This window comes from Hypanus sabinus, chromosome 16 (assembly GCF_030144855.1).
Source record: "Hypanus sabinus isolate sHypSab1 chromosome 16, sHypSab1.hap1, whole genome shotgun sequence".
In the NCBI taxonomy this organism is placed as follows: Eukaryota; Metazoa; Chordata; class Chondrichthyes; order Myliobatiformes; family Dasyatidae; genus Hypanus; species Hypanus sabinus.
The window spans coordinates 3,055,593-3,071,773 of record NC_082721.1 but is presented as its reverse complement, the minus strand read 5'-3'; the positions used below and the strand labels follow the sequence as shown (position 1 = coordinate 3,071,773).

General features: G+C 40.4%; 1 protein-coding gene across 1 annotated transcript in view; it reads left to right on the top strand.

Annotated features, from left to right (window-relative positions):
- Positions 1 to 16,181, top strand: part of LOC132405767 (A disintegrin and metalloproteinase with thrombospondin motifs 6-like) — a 183,939-nt gene that overhangs the window by 85,166 nt on the left and 82,592 nt on the right. Inside the window, exons 7-8 of the mRNA XM_059990779.1 lie at positions 5,547 to 5,590; positions 10,791 to 10,896. Coding sequence (XP_059846762.1) covers positions 5,547 to 5,590; positions 10,791 to 10,896 — 150 coding nt within the window. The remainder of the gene's footprint in view (positions 1 to 5,546; positions 5,591 to 10,790; positions 10,897 to 16,181) is intronic.

Sequence of the window (16,181 nt, the reverse complement as noted above, 5' to 3'; positions counted from 1 at the left end):
TTATGAAAGAGTGGTAAGAAAGAAACCCTGGTTTAAAAAAAAATATTCCTGTCAATAAAAATACTTTGCAAAGTGTCATTCAGAAGATGCTGTAAAGATGTGGAAAAGTCAGCGAAAAGTGCGGCACAATCCTAGATAGTTGTAGTCCCCTCAAGTTCCTGTCAAGCAACCTTCTGTGGCTTAAGCAGAACGGGTTTGCCAGACATGCGGGAGGTACATACTTTTTAGGGGGATGCCTCTGAGGAGAGTGCAAACGGTGGTCCCAAATGGGGTGCCAGAAAGACCCCGACCTCTACAAGATTATGAGAGGCATAGATAGGGTGGATAGTCAGTACCTGTTTCCCAGGGTACCAATAGCAAACACCAGAGGGCATATATACAAAATTAAGGGAGGGAAGTTTAGGGGAGACATCAGGGGTAAGTTTTTTACACAGAGGGTTGTGTGTGCCTGAAATGACTTGCCAGGGATGGTGGTGGAGGCTAAAATATTAGGGGTATTTAAGAGCCTCTTGCACAGGCACATGGATGAAAGAAAAATGGAGGGTTATGGGGTAGTGTGGGTTTAGTATTTTGTTTTAAGGATTATATGGGTCAGCACAACATGGAGGGCTGAAGGGCCTGTACTGTGCTGTAGTGTTCTATGGTTCTAAGGTCCCGTGGTTGGGTGAGACTAAAATTGAACTTTTTGACCTCAACACCAAGTGGTGTGTGTGGCATAACTCTTAATACCATGCATCAGCCAGGTAACACCATCTCTAGTATAAAGTATGGTGGAAGTATCATGCAATTGGGATGTTTTTCAATTGCAGGGACTGGAAATCTGATCAGGATTGATGGATACTGCTAAATACAAAGATATCCTGAATAAAAAAAACCTGCTTGCTTCTGCCAGAAATCTTAAACTGTGGAGGAAGTTTGTCTTTCAGCAGGATAATGACCCAAAGCACACTGCCAGAGCAACCATGTAGTGGCTTCAAATGAAGAAAACTGGTATCCTTGAATGGCCAGTCAGAGTCCTGACCTTAACCCAATCAAATATCTCTGGCAAGACCTCAAGATTGCTCTATACCACCACTTCCCAACTAACCTAGCTTGAGCAATTTTCCAAGGAAGGATGGGCAAATCTTGCTCCTTCACGTTGTGCAAAACTATTAGAGAATAATGCATCCAAAAAGACTACTAGCTGTAAAAGCTGCAAAAAGTGTCTCGAGCCAAAGGGGATGAATACTTTTGAACTGCTGACACTTCAGTCTTTAAATTTTAGTTTTTCATGCCTTACAATTTTCTGTACTTTGGGCACAGCATATGATTCACAAATAAAAATTCTCAGTTAAATTGATCAAAATCTCTGGTTGTAATATGTAAGTGAACAAAGGGTTGGAGGCTGAATACTTTTACAAGGCACTATACAGCACGGAATAGGCCTTTCAAGCCTTGCCGCCCAGCAACACACCTATTTACTCCTAGCCTAATCACAGGACAATTTACAATAACCAATTGACCTACTAACTGACATATCTTTGGACTGTGGGAGAAAACCGAAGCACCCGAAGGAAACCCACGTGCACATGGGAAGGAACATACAAATTGGCTTACAGAATACACTGGAGTTGAACTCCAAACTCTGACACACCAAGCTCTAATAGTGTCACACTAACCGCTGTGCTACTGTGGCACCTCCCTACAGAATGTTTCACTCCTTCTAAGGGCTGTGGGTTTTGCTAGCAAGGTCAGTGCAAATTGCTCTTCAACCACCACATGGCCACAGTGCTTTTGTGAGAGAAGCTCTTAAATTTAGGTCCAGTGATAATGAAAGAATGGCGAGTGGTAATGAAAGTCCAGTTTGTGCGTGACTTAGAGTAATGATGGTCACTTGTACCTGCTGTCTTTCTCCTTGGAGGAAGAGGTAATGGGAAAGATGGCACTGGTGGCTAAAGAAAGTATCTGCAATATATTTTGTATATCATATACACTCTTGTCCTTATGGAAGGAGTAATTGGTAATGGTGGTGGATGAGATCCTAATCCAGCTAACTGTTTTGCTCTTGATGGCATCGAGTTCGTTGAATATTATTTGGGGCTGCAGTCACCCAGCCAAGGGGGTAGGTATTTCCATCACATCTGACATTCCTTGTAGATGGGAATGCTTTTGGGTGTCAGGAAGTAACTTGTCACATGATCACCAAGTCTGATCCAATCTTGTAGATTGAATATATTAGACAACTACTCCAATTAGCCAAGTAAAATTCTGATACATTCTCCTATCCCCTCCCTCACCCAAAACTTATAGGGATGTTCACATCAATGCTATAGAATTTCATAGGTGGGTGTGGATCGATCGACTCTCTCTTGTTCAAGAAGACAATCGTCTGCCGTTTGTATAGCATAGATATTACTTGGCACACAGCAAGCCCTGCTTGAATGCAGGCATGGACTGCATCCTTTGCTGAGGTTGCAAATGAAATTGAACATTATATAAACATCTCTATTTCTGACCTGTTGGATGGAATGAAGGCCATTGATGATGTAACTGAAGATGCTGAAGCCATGTGACATCATTCTAAGATGCTTCTGCAGCAATGCCTAGGGTTTAAGAATTTACCCCCAACAACCAGAAGTAACACTTAGACCAATAGAGTGTTTCCCTCTTGATGCCCACCTGCTTCAAAGGGCATCAATTGTACCAGAGCCCACAAAGAGCAGGTGAGCTGCCTCAACAACTAATACCCAGTGGCACTCACATCTGCTGTGATGAAGTTCTTTGAGAGGTTGGTCATGGCCAGAATTAATTCCTGCCTGAGCAAGGACCTAGACCTGCTTCAGTTAACGTCAGGTGCAATCTCACTGACTCTCCACTTGGCCTTGGACCACAAAGACAACAGCAATAGCTATATCAGACTGCTGTTTATTGATTACAGCTCAGCATTCAACACAATCATATCCTCAACATGCTTCGAAATCTGGTGGACTTCTATACCTCCCTCAGCAACTGGATCCTTCTTAGGAGACTACATTCACTGCGGATTGGAAATAACATCTCCTCAACACCTACATAGTCCTCTGCTCTACTCTCTCTATACTCATGATTGTGTGGCTAGGTACAGCTCAAATGCCATCTATAAGTTTGCCGATGTCACCACTGTTGTCAGCAGAATCTCAGTTGGTGAGCTGTTGGCATACATGAGTAAGGTAGATTGGCTGGTTGGGTGGTGTCACAACAATCTTGCACTCAATGGCAGTAAGACCAAAGAAGGAAAAGTCAGGAGAACATACACCAGTCCTCATCAAGAGGTCAGCATATTGAAGCAATCATGAAGAAGGCACACCAGCAGCTATATACTTAATTAGGAGTTTGAGATTTGTTACCAAAGACTCTAGCAAATCTCCGCAGTTCTTTGGGGGAGGGGAGAGGAATTTTATTTTTTTGTTTTTATGGGCAATGGATGGTTGGGTGTGGGAAAGGGGTCAAGCAGTCCTGGGAACAACCAGGAGGTCGAGTCATCCCAATGCAGGGTTTCAAGCCAAAGCATCGAAAAATCCTTGTGCTGCTTGACCCGCTGAGTTCCTCCAGTTAGTGCTTTGTTTTACCAGAGTTCCTTGACCTTGCTTGCTAATGTTAAGGGCAGTGATTCTCACCTCACCTCACCTCTTAGAATTCATTTCTTTGGTTTGTTTTTGGATGAAAATTTTAATGAAGGTTAGGGCCAAATAGTCCCGGTAAAACAAAAAGTGAGCATTGGCAAACTAATCATTGCTAAGTAATAAATGGCATTTTGCAGAAGCTGGAAATCTTGAGCATCACACACAAAATGCTGGAGGAACTCAGCAAGTCAGGCAGCATTAATGGAGGGAAATAAATAGTCAAAACTTCAGGCCAAGGAAGACCCTTCATCAGGGTTGTTTATTCCTCTCCATTGATAATCCCTGACTTGTTGAGTTCCTCGAGCATTTTCTGTGCAATTGCTAAGTAATGCAGGATAGCATTAATGATAGCATCTCCAGCACTGCTAAGCATTGAAGCAAGTGTATGGAGTAATTAGCTTGGATTTGTTGTGCTTTTTGTAGACTGGACATGCCTAGGCAATTTTCCACGCTATTGGGCAGATGCCAACGCTGTAACTACATTGGAACAGTTTGGCTTAATTCGTGCCTAGATCTGGATGCTGTCTAGTTCTGGAGCGTGTGTCTTCAATGCTACAGCCAGGTTTTGTTTGGCCCCATAGTCATTGCTTGTGTCTGCTGCTCTCAGCTGTTTCTTGATATTATGTGAAGAGAATCAAACTGGCTGACAACTATTTTCAATGATTGTGGGGATCACAGAACAAAGCCAAGATACATTCGTCAACACTTTTGGCTGAACTCAGTTGCAAATGTTTCATCCTGCTCTGTCGGACTCACAGCGTTGGACCCTGGAATGTTCTTGGAATATTCTTCTCCTGTTTGCTGTTTAACTGTACACCACCCATCACAACTGACAAGATTGTGGAGCTTAGATCTGATCATTGAGCTGTGCAAGTTCCTTATATTTGACCAACCAATGCATGCTTTTTTTGCACGTTGTTCTTCAAAGCTGGCATGTAGTCATTTTAAAATTGACAACTTTTCCCAATAAATCTATTTTCAGCTGCCCTTGAGAAGGTGGTGGTGAGCTGCCTTCTTGAACCACTGCAGTCCTTGAGGTGTGAATATACCCACAGTTCTATTAGGGAAGGAGGTCTATATTTTGGCCAAGTAATGTTGAAGGAACAGCAATATGTTTCTAAGTCAGGATCATATGTGGCATTCATCATATTGGTGCCCCTCATGCTTTTCTACATCTCGGTAAAGTCATCCTTCAGTCTACTATGCTGAAAGGAATGAAGTCCTAGCAAGCCCAACCTCTCCCTATAACCCAAGTCCTCAAGGTTTGGCAACTTTCTCATACATCTTTGATTCTCGTACATCTTCATCGCAATGGTTAAGGTCACAGTTTTGTGAAGATTCAGACAACAATGCACAGGAAATGTTGAAATTTTATTATCATTGTTGCTCAGAGTCCTGTACTGCAGTCTTTCTGCCAGGAAAGCTGATCCTGTGTACCTCAATCTATCCTTTAGCATCAATGAACACAGATTTCCAGGTTGTAAACTTCCTCATGTCCATTCTGGTCAGTAATCCCATTTCAATCTGTAATACAAACTTACTAACTCTTGGCTTGCTAGATGTGGAACTCATCACTAAATCCAGGCCAGCACCACTTAAGATAACAGAAAGGTCCTTTATGAAACCACCTTCTTTTATCATTGGCCTTTCAAAAACATCAAAAAGATTGCAAATAATTGCTGAGCAACACTTTATTTTCCCTTTCCTTCTGATAAGTAATCCTAACATCATGATTATAGGTAACGCATAAACCCAACGATATTTTAAACTCCACTAACTTCCTCTACACCCGAGATCCTTAACTGAGTCAGATGGGGAGATCCCTTATTGATGGATAAAGTGTGCGGCAGATTTTCAGAATCACTGTCTTTTATAAATCAAATATATCCATTGTTCTTTCTATAGGTATGATATTTGCATCTATAAGAACAAACCCTGTGGAACTCTAGGTAAGATCTTACCATTTTTAACAGCCTTATATGATTCAGTAAAATTGTCTTATAATCTTGGTACTTTTCCCTGAAGTAAGTAGTGTTCTTTAAGAATGCTATGTAAAAACTGTAAAGGATGTTCCTAGGAACTTCTCAACATTATTAACATTTAAGCTAAATTAATGTTAAATGGTAGCGATTAGAGAAGAATTTTTTTTTCATCTGCAAAATCTTGGAAAACTAAAGCACACCTCACATATCCAGGCTCCAGTGTCTTCCTTCAACTTGGTAATTGTGGTCAAAAATATGCAAATCCAGATCCAGCCCTTGACACTTTCAGGTGAAAACATGAATTCAAAACCAATGTGATAGACAATTATTTAAATTTTTACTCTTGTTTTTTTTTCAAATTTGTGCCTGTTTTGCTTGGGATAGAAATATTAGGCCTGTTTTCACTTCAAACTCCAATTTGAACTATGCACATTATTATTTAAAAATCTTCAAATTCCTTTGCAGATTTGGATGAGGAACTGAGACATGGTGAATTGTGGATCTCTCTAAGCTATCTGTGAATCTCAGCTCTGTGTGCAAATACATTCCATGCATAACATGATTTTATGGTGACCTGATCAATCACACATTTATCTCATCATGTGTGATTTTCATGGTTATATCATTCATCAAAAATCTGGTCACAAAATGTTAAGTGTAGCAATTAAGTATAAATGTTTTTAGACCATAAAACATAGGAGCAGAATTAGGCCATTCAGCCCATTGAGTCTTCTCCGCCATTCCATCATGGCTGATTTATTATCCCTCTCAACCCCAATCCCCTGCCTTCTCCCTGACTGATGAAGAAGCTATCAACCTCTGCTTTGAATATACTCAGTGACTTGGCCTCCACAGCCGTCCATAGCAATGAGTTCCGCAGATTCACTACCTTCTGGCTAAAGATATTCCTCCTCATTTCTCAAGCAAGAGAAAATCTGCAGATGCGGGAAATCCAAGCAACACACACAAAATGCTAGAAGAACTCAGCAGGCCTGGCAGCACCTATAGGGGATAAAAAGTACAGTTGATGTTTCGGACCGAAACCCTTCGGCAGGACTGGAGAGAAAATGCTGAGGAGTAGATTTAAATAGTGGGGGGAGGGGAGAGAGAAACACCAGGTGATAGGTGAAACTGGATGAAGTAAAGAGCTAAGAAGTTGATTGGTGAGAGAGACAGAAGGTCATGGAAGAAAAAATGGGGGGGGGGGGAAGGAGCACCAGAGGGAGTCAATGGTGGGCAAGGAGATAAGGTAAGAGAGGAAAAGGGGATGAGAAATGGTAAAGGGGGGGCTGGGGGTCATTATCTGAAGTTTGAGAATCGATGATCATGCCAAACTTCTCAAACTTTAGGTAATATCCCCCACCACCACCACTGCCCCCCCCCCCACCATTTCCCTGGGAGAGGTAGATTGGAGCAGTTGTTGGAGTTGAAAACAATATCTTATAGGTGTCAGGTGTTTAAGGTCAAGACAGTAAGAGTTTGGAATCAGCATGTCCCTGTAAGGATGAGAGGCAAAGATGGCAAGTTTTGGGAACCCTGGTTAATGATGGATAGTAAAAGATTTCAGAGAAACGAAGGAGGTGGATGTCAGGCATAAAAATCGTTCACAATAAGTCACCTTGGCTTTATGTGAACCATAGAAGAAAACGTAAGAAATAAATTACAGAGGCAAAATCCATAAAATGACCTTGGCAAATGCAATTAAGAAAATCCTAAAACCTTTTGTATGTATCTTTCAAGCAAGGTGGGTGACTAAGGGAAGGACTAGCTCCTTTCAGGCATCAGGGGTATGATCTATAGGTGGTGACATGGCATATGTGTGAAATCCTAAACAAGTACTTCTCATCAGTATTCATCAGGGAGAGGATGTTGAAACTGGTACACTAATATTCTAGACAACCTCTAAATCATGAAGTACTAAAAATACTGGAGAACGGGGGGACGGATAAATCCAGAGGGCCATATGGGGTCTATCCCTGGACGCAAAAGAAAGCAAGGGAGAAGATTGTTGGGGCTCTAGTGAAGGGATCTTGACATCTTCATTTGTCATTAGTCATGGATAAGGTACGAGAAAACTGGGAGGTAATCAATGTTGTATCTTTGCTCAAAAAGGGCAGAAGGAATGTGCCTGAAAACTACAGGCTGGTGAGGCTGTAGAAGAGAAATTGTTGGAGAAGATTCTGAGGGACAGGATTTATGTTCACTTAGAAAGTCAGGGACTGATGAGGTGCAGACAGAAAGGTATTGTACAGGGGACACCATGCCTCACAAATTTGATTGAGTTTTCGAGGATATAATCAAGAAGATTAATGAAGACAGGGTGGTAGTGTGGTGAATATCTGTAACAAATTGCTTGAGGACATGGGGAGGCATAGAGTTACAACAGTTAAAGGACATTTGCACAGCTATTCAAAATTCAAGATTGTCTAATGCCATTTCCTGAACACAAGTATAGAGGAGAACAAAATAATTGTTACTCTGAATCCAATGGAGCACAAAAAAACACAATAAGATAAAGAATACAATGATTTAAAAAATACAATAAATACGTAAAATAGCTTACATACATTGAATGTATGTCGATAAAGTGATCCTAGGCACAGGAGTGTCTGTACATAAAGTGACTGACAGGAAACAATAAAGTAGTGGTGGTTGGGGGTGTGGAGGGATGGGTTAGTGGGTGGAGATGTTGCTCAGCTTGGGGAAACTAACAGTTTTTGAGTGTTGAGAGACAAGGGATGCTGGAATCTGAAGCAACACATAAAGTGCTGGAGGATTTCAACAGGTCAGGCAGCATCTATGGAGGAAATTGGGCAGGTCCTTTATCTCTGAAAGGGAGGAGATATCCTGTTTAAACAGTGGCAGGACAAAGTGGAGCAAGAGCTGGCAAGTAAAAGTGGGAGAAAGTTGGTAGTGAGATGAGGGGGAGGGGAGAGTGGGAAAGATGATAAGATCTGGGAGGTGAAAGGTGGAAGTGACAGGTACTCTGACAAGAAAGGAATAGAGGGAGACTGGTACAATGTGGACAAATAAAAATAATGTAAATGGGTATCATGTTCAGCAAGGATAAAGAGGGAATAAGAGGGGCATACTTTTAGAGAAGAGGTGAGAAGGTATTTTTTCAGAGGGTGGTGAATCTATGGAATTTATTCCCATGGATGGCTGCGGAGGTTAAATCATTGGGTATATTTAAAGTGGAGGTTAATAGGTTCTTGGTTAGTCTGAATGTTGAAGGTTGCAAGAAGAAGGCAGGAGAATGAGATTGAGAGGGACAATAAAGTAGCCATGATGGAATAGCGGAGCAGACTCCAAAGGCTGAATGGTCTTTTATCTACGCTATACTTTTCTATTTTTATCTGATCAGAATGAATTCACCCCTTTGCTCACCCCTCCTAATTGATGGTTAATGAAGGGGAATTGTTTGTTCAATGTTCACCAAGTTCACAGCTGTTCTGTTATCCTTACTGCTCCATTGTAAAATAATCATAGTAATGTTATGGACAAATAATTTTAAAATACAAACATGCACAAACAAATCTAATTATCAAGGCATGCCACAAGGAGTCTCATTCCAGCAAATTCTGACCTCTTTTAATGAGCTGCCAGTGTAGGGAAAATTTACTGAATTTTTTTCTGAAAATTATTTGGAGTAATTAATTTTGTATTTATTGTATTGACTTATCACTTTATTAAAAGTTTGTGATCATTAGAATTACTAATTTGCCTATCAGCAAGTCACTTTATGGTGATTTGCATTTATTTTCAATAAATTGGGGCACAGTCTTGTAAGTGTGGAAATGTACAAGTAAAATATAACAAAGAATAACATCTTAAGTATCCTGGGTGCTTAACAATGAGATTCTCCTTGGCAGTGCTCTTAGCATGTTAGAGGAAATGCTGTTTTCGAGCCATAGCTTCATTACGCCACAGCATATAAAACAATGCAGGCACTTCAGCCCACAATAAGTGCTAACCATTTAACCTAATACAAGATCAATCTAACTCCTCCCTTCCCAAACCCCTCCATCATCCACATGCCTATCTAAGAGTCTTTTAAATGTCATCACTGTGGCAGACAGTGTATGGAGAAAGGAATATGATTTAATATAATTAATTGCTGGTATTGTACCATTCTTCTTCTGTCACTCTGAAATAGTAAGCAATAATATTTTACATATATGTCAAATGAACAAACTAGTGTTAGCTTTATGTGTTTCTGGAAAGATGGATGTATTTGTAAATAACATTCTGTTTAGATAGCATTACAGTCAGCCATAAACATGTACAGAATATATTTGAGGATATGACATGCTTCAGATTAATGAGCTCATCACGTTTCAGACTGTTGCCTATGTTTGGGAAAAAGGCACATTTTGGTTCAGATGACTATTAAATATACAGTATGCAAGTTTTGTTTTAGTAATGAAAGGATGTTAAAATGCCATTGATTTAGTTATCAGTTAAGGCCTGAAATCAGTTTGTGATTAATTCAGTTTATCAGTCATTAGCAAATACATTGTAACCAAAACATTGTGAGGTCTTTAAATGAAGGTCACAGATTTCTACTGTAAGCGAAAAAAATATTATACTCAATGACAGCTTTTAAATTGACCAAACATATTTTTGCCCGATGGGGAGCATGCATTTTTGTTATTTTGCACCATACTCTAAGGCAAGTTTATTGTTTGACCTTGGGAGGACAGAATGTTAATTGTTTATGTTAATACTGTGTAATTGAAGATTACTTTTGAATGGAGTGAGAAATGATAATCACCATTTTCAGGCCCCTTTGTGTCACTGCATAAATTCAGCCAGGTGTTTCTTGCATCTGACACTAGTACGTTGTTAGTCATTCCAGGACAATCATATTTTCACAGCACAATGTCAGACTGATACCCCACTCTGTCGCACAATTGCCTTCCATCCTTTGTAGTGCCCCAAATAAACAAAGGGAATTTTCTCGATTAGTTTTTGTTCTTTCAGAATTGTCGCAAACAAGTGGCTGGCCCAATTAACCAGAATCCACTGTACATGGTTTTTAATTGTGTCATGTCCATTCAATTTTTATGCTGGAATTAACACGGTTTCCCTTTTCAAGATGGGCTTCTATTCCAGGCTAAGTTGCTGATCCCCGTGTTTCTAAACAAAGTAAACATCACTGTTACAGGTCTGGCTCCTGTGGGCGGCATGTGTGAACCAGAAAGGAGCTGTAGCATCAATGAGGATATAGGCCTGGCAACCGCATTTACAATTGCTCATGAAATTGGTCACAAGTAAGAGACATTTTATTTCTTCTTTATATTAAAATCTAAAGTTAAAATTATAACTCAATTTTATTTTGGGTGATCAATTGTAAAAATTTTCCCTGGGTTATTGTGCAGTGGAAATTAGTTTTTACAAATCATCAAATTGACAGAGGCAACAGTCACTCAATTGAACTAGAATTGCTCTATTCTTGTGTAAACCTCTCACCAGGCCTCATATACAAATTCAGCTCGTTATCCAACTCTTCTAACAGCAAAATGTTTCAGCGCTGAGGAGGCTACCTTTCATAAGCAATATACGTCTAGGGTTGGTATGATTTGGGGTTCAACCAAACAAGAAGATCATGATGTTCTGGTTAAAAGGACATCAATTTGAGTGAATACTGTGTAAGTACTGCCCATATACAATTATTGGTTGGCGAGAAATAACAGATTGTACACTGCATAAAATTATAAAAGAATATTTACCAATTTCAGCTTTAACTAAGAGTTAATAGGAAAAAGAAAAGAAAAGGGTCCATTACAGTTAAACCAGTCCAATGTGTGCATAACATTGGAGCTCATACTGGAGTCGTCTTTACTCACACACTGAACCTACAGTGTGCGTGAAAGCAAGCACCATATTTCCAAACTTGCTGCAAAGTCCATCTTGAACAAACTGGTTCTCTGTTAGGAGTATTGGCCCTTCCTCCTTGGAGCCATTCATCTGCACAATGCACTTCTTGCAATGGGGACTCCTAACAGCATTCTGCGGCATCTTCCTTTGTGTACCACTCTGCAGCTCCTACCAAAGGACCCCAATCCAGACACCGGTCCATCACAAATCTCTCCCACAGCTCTTTCAAACCTTCTCTCTCATCCCACAATCCTGACTGGCTGACTCACATTCCTAAGCTTGCACAACATGGATCTTTATCTTAGCCTAAGCCGAAACACACTCTCCAGCATGGCACACTTACAGAAAACTGCCAATATAATGCCTCACATCATAGCAGTAGAAATCATAACCAGGGCATTACATTTGTAAACCATTTTCTTCAGTGGCCCCTACTCACATTAATGAGCTGCAATTTCCTTTTTTGATTAAGAAATATTGTACCACATTTTGTGTTAGAGTGTTTGATCATTGATGCTGTTTCTATATGATATGACTCTATCTCTGTCTGTCTGCTCTATAAAATCTATCTATCTAATCTAGTCTACCTGTCGTGAAATAGGCCCTTCCAGCTGTTCAAGCCAAATTGTCCAGCAACCTTCAAACCCCAATTTAACCGTGGCCTAACCATGGGACAATTTACAACGATAAATTTACCTACCCGGTATGTCTTTGGCAAAAAAATACACATAATCCATGGGGAGGATGTACAGACTCCTTACAAAAGACGCCAGGATTAAACTCCAATGAGCTGTAATAATGTTGGAATAACTGCTACACTCCCGTAGTACCCGAATGCTATTTTTTTGTAAACATTAGTCAGTTTCAGTAATTATTGGCTGGTGATCATCGAACAGGCTGCTTTATTCTGGATGATACTGAGTTTTTGAGAATTGTTGGAGATGCAGTCATCCAGTCAAGAGGAGACTGTTGTATCACACTCGTGATGCATTCCTTGTAGATGGTGGAAAGATTCTGAGATGTCATTCATTGCAAGGTGACTCCACCCTCTACTCTTGTATTGAATTGTGACTTAATGTACAATTCCCTTCAGCTTTGCACCATAATGCCATAAGACATAGGAGCAGAATTAGCCCATTGGGCCCATCGGGTTTCTCCTCTATTCCATCATGGCTGATTTATTATCCCTCTCAACCCTATTCTCTTGCCTTCTCTCTCTAACCTTTGATGCCCTGATTAATCAAAAATCTATCAAGCTCCGCTTCAAGTGGCTTACAGAAACACACACAAAATGCTAAAGCGACTCAGCAGCTCAAGTAGCATCTATAGAAATAAATAAACACCCGACGTTTCCAGCCAACATTCTTCTTCAGGAGTGGGAAGGAAGGGGGAAGACACTAGAATGGAAGAAGGACTAGCTAGGTGGTTGGTAAAGCCAGGTGAATGGGAAAAATAAAGGGCTGGTGTAGAATAATCTGATAGGAGAGGAGAGTGGACTAAGAGAGAAAGGGGAATAGAAGATGAGGGAAGAACGGAGGAGGGAAAAAATAACCAGAAGGAAAAATTGATGTGTTTATGCCATCAGATTGGAGGCCACCTAGATGAAATATGAGGAGTTGCTACTCCACCTTGAGAATGGCCTCATCGTGGACTGATTTGATGGAATGGGAACGGGAATTGGAATTAAAATGTTTGGCCGTCAGAAAATTCTGCTTTTGTCTCAAAAAAGCAGTCCCCCAATTTACATCGGGTCTTACCAGTGTAGAGGAGATCCCATCAGGAGCACCAGATACAGTAGATGACCCCAACAGATTTACAAGTGAAGTGTTGCCGTAGCTAGAAGGACCATATGGGCTCTGGATGGAGGAAATGGAGGTGTTGATTCAGCAGGTATGGCGTTTCTGTCTCTTGCAGGGATAGATTAGTGGGGAGGGAAGAATAGGCAATGGAATTATGGAGACAGTGGTGCTTGTCAGTTAGCAGAGAGTAGAGGGGAGTAAAAATGTGTTTGGTGGTAGGATCTCATGGCAGACATTGTGAAGAATCATGTGTTCAATGTGGAGGCTCGTGTGATGGTAGGTGAGGACAGGAGGAACTCTGTCCCTGCTAAAGTGGGGGGGAAGATGTGGTGAGCATGGATGTCTGGAAAATGGAGATGTGGGTGAAGGCAGCATCAATTGTGGAAGAAAGGAAACCCCATTCTTTGAAGAAGGAGAACATCTCTCATGTCCTGGAAAGGAAAGCCTCATCCTGGGAACTGATGCAGTGGAGATAAAGGAACTGAAAAAAGGGAGTAACATTTTTGTAAGAAACAGGATGGGAAGAGGACTCGGTGACTTTGCCTCCACAGCCGTCTGTCGTAATCAGTTCCACAGATTTGCTACCCTCTGGCTAAAGAAATTCCTCCTCATTGTTGTCCAAAGTGGGTTTCCCTCTATTCTGAGACTGTGTCCCCTGGTCCTAGACTCTCCACTTCAGGAGACATTCTCTCCACATGCACTCTATCTAGGTTTTTCAATATTTGATACTTTTCAATGAAATCCCTCCTCAATCTTCTAAACCCCAGTGAGTACAAGCCCAGAGCTATCAAACGTTCCTGATATGTTAACCCTTTCATTTTTAGAATCATTCTCATGAACCTCCTCTGGACCTACCCCAATCCCAGCACATTGTTTCTTATATAAAGGACCCAAAGCTGCTCACAATATTCCAAGTATGGTCTGACCAGTGTCTTATAAATCTTCAGCATTATGTTCCTGCTCTTATATTCTAGTCCTTTCTAAATGAATGAATATTGCATTTGCCTTCCTTAGCAGCAAACTCAACCTGCAAGCTGCACAGCACTGATAATTGTGATTGTGTGGTAGCTGGGCAAATGTTAGCTGGATTGGGCGTTAATCCCAAAAAAGCAATCCTTGTATTTCCAGTTCAGCCAGAAAAATACAATCAAATCTGTTCCTCATTCTAGTGTATCTGCATTATGAAAAGCAGTTAATTAAAAAATCATCACTGTTAACAAAAAATGTAATTGAAAAGTTTAATCACTCACCTGTTATAAATTTAAAGAATTCAATCCCTGATTTATTGAAAAGAATTTTAAATACTGGTGCAGTTTAAGCAGGCTTATTCTGATTCCCAGACTTTCTAGGGAGAGGTTTCTAAACTTCACGTGCTTATGAAAGTGTGATTTAAACACAAACTATGAAGTTTAAAAACTCTCTGTTCAAAGTTCAGCTCTGTATTCTCATAGCACAGACTTGGCAAATTCCCGTATAGTTATCCATTTGGGGTAATTAAATAACTATTTAAAATATTGGCCACTACAAACATTCTCTTCAGTTGTTCTGGTGCCATTTTAGCTGTCTACATGAGTGCATTTAATTTTTTATGTATATTTGTGCAGCCTACAAGACACCAGTGCCAGTTTTAGTCTCCTTGTGTAAACATGAGTTGGATAAGTTGAACCAGAATATAAGTCTTTGTTCAGTCTCATTAGTACACTGCAAAGAGCATGTAGCGCTAAACTGTAGTCGTAGTATCTCAAGTGTTAGCAAAATATGATGCACTTTTGCAAGTCATTAAAGGATTAGAGTTTATAAAAGGACAGACCTTACATTAATCATATGGCAGACAAAGAAATTTGTATCAACCTGATCCCACTGTTCAATATTGGTAATCAAAGAAATGACAGGACCCTAGAAACAAAATAGATGGAAGGTATCACCAAGTGAAAGCAAAATGCACCCACTTCCAGTTAGCCAGCAGAAATTCTGGATGGCTGAAAAGAAACGTGTTCAAAGACCAAGAATTCAAACCTGGCTCTTAACATGGTATACTGAGTGTACCATAGAGGCCAGTCATTATTGGCCTTTATGTTTCAGAGACCTGGTTGACCTGTGGCAAGTATCTCAGAGCATGAAGGGGATACTGTTACACCTACCCTATCACTGCAAAGTATTTCAAAGCGAAATGTTATCAGTATCCACTCCCAGTCAATGCCCCCAACATTAAGGCTCTGATGACACTCAGACACATCAAGCGGACAGATGCCATTGTCCAGATGACTGAAATTATCAAATACAGGAGATTCTACAGCTGCTGGAAATCCAGAACAAGACGCACAAAAATGTTGGAGGAACTCAGCAAATCTGGCAGTGTCTATGGAAATTTGACTGTTTATTCATTGCCATAGATGCTGCTTCACCTGCTGACTACCTCTAGCATTTTGTGTGTCTTGCTCATGAAACTATTGTAGCACTTTGCATCTTTTCATTGAAAAATACTTGCAGGAAGACAGAGAAAACATTTCATGAACATTCAGAAAAGTCTTCTTAAGAGTCTCAATCCTGAGGTACTCCTAAGAGGAGGAGGAATGGAGAACAGTAAACTGACATTGCTGTGACAATGGGAAAAAGTAGTAGCTACATTAAATTAGCTATCATAATAGTGTTCTGATGAGTTATTTAGATGCTATGGATTATTTACAACAGGCAATGTTAGAAAGTGTCTTTGGATCTTATAAATGGGCACTTCAATAGGAGGAAGAAAACTGGTAAGGTTGTCATACTGAAATTATGATGATTATTGACTGATGATTATTTGGTGTGCATATAACAGACCCACAACACCACCTCACTAGTGAAGAAGGCTCAGCAACATCTACACTTTCAGAGGAGAT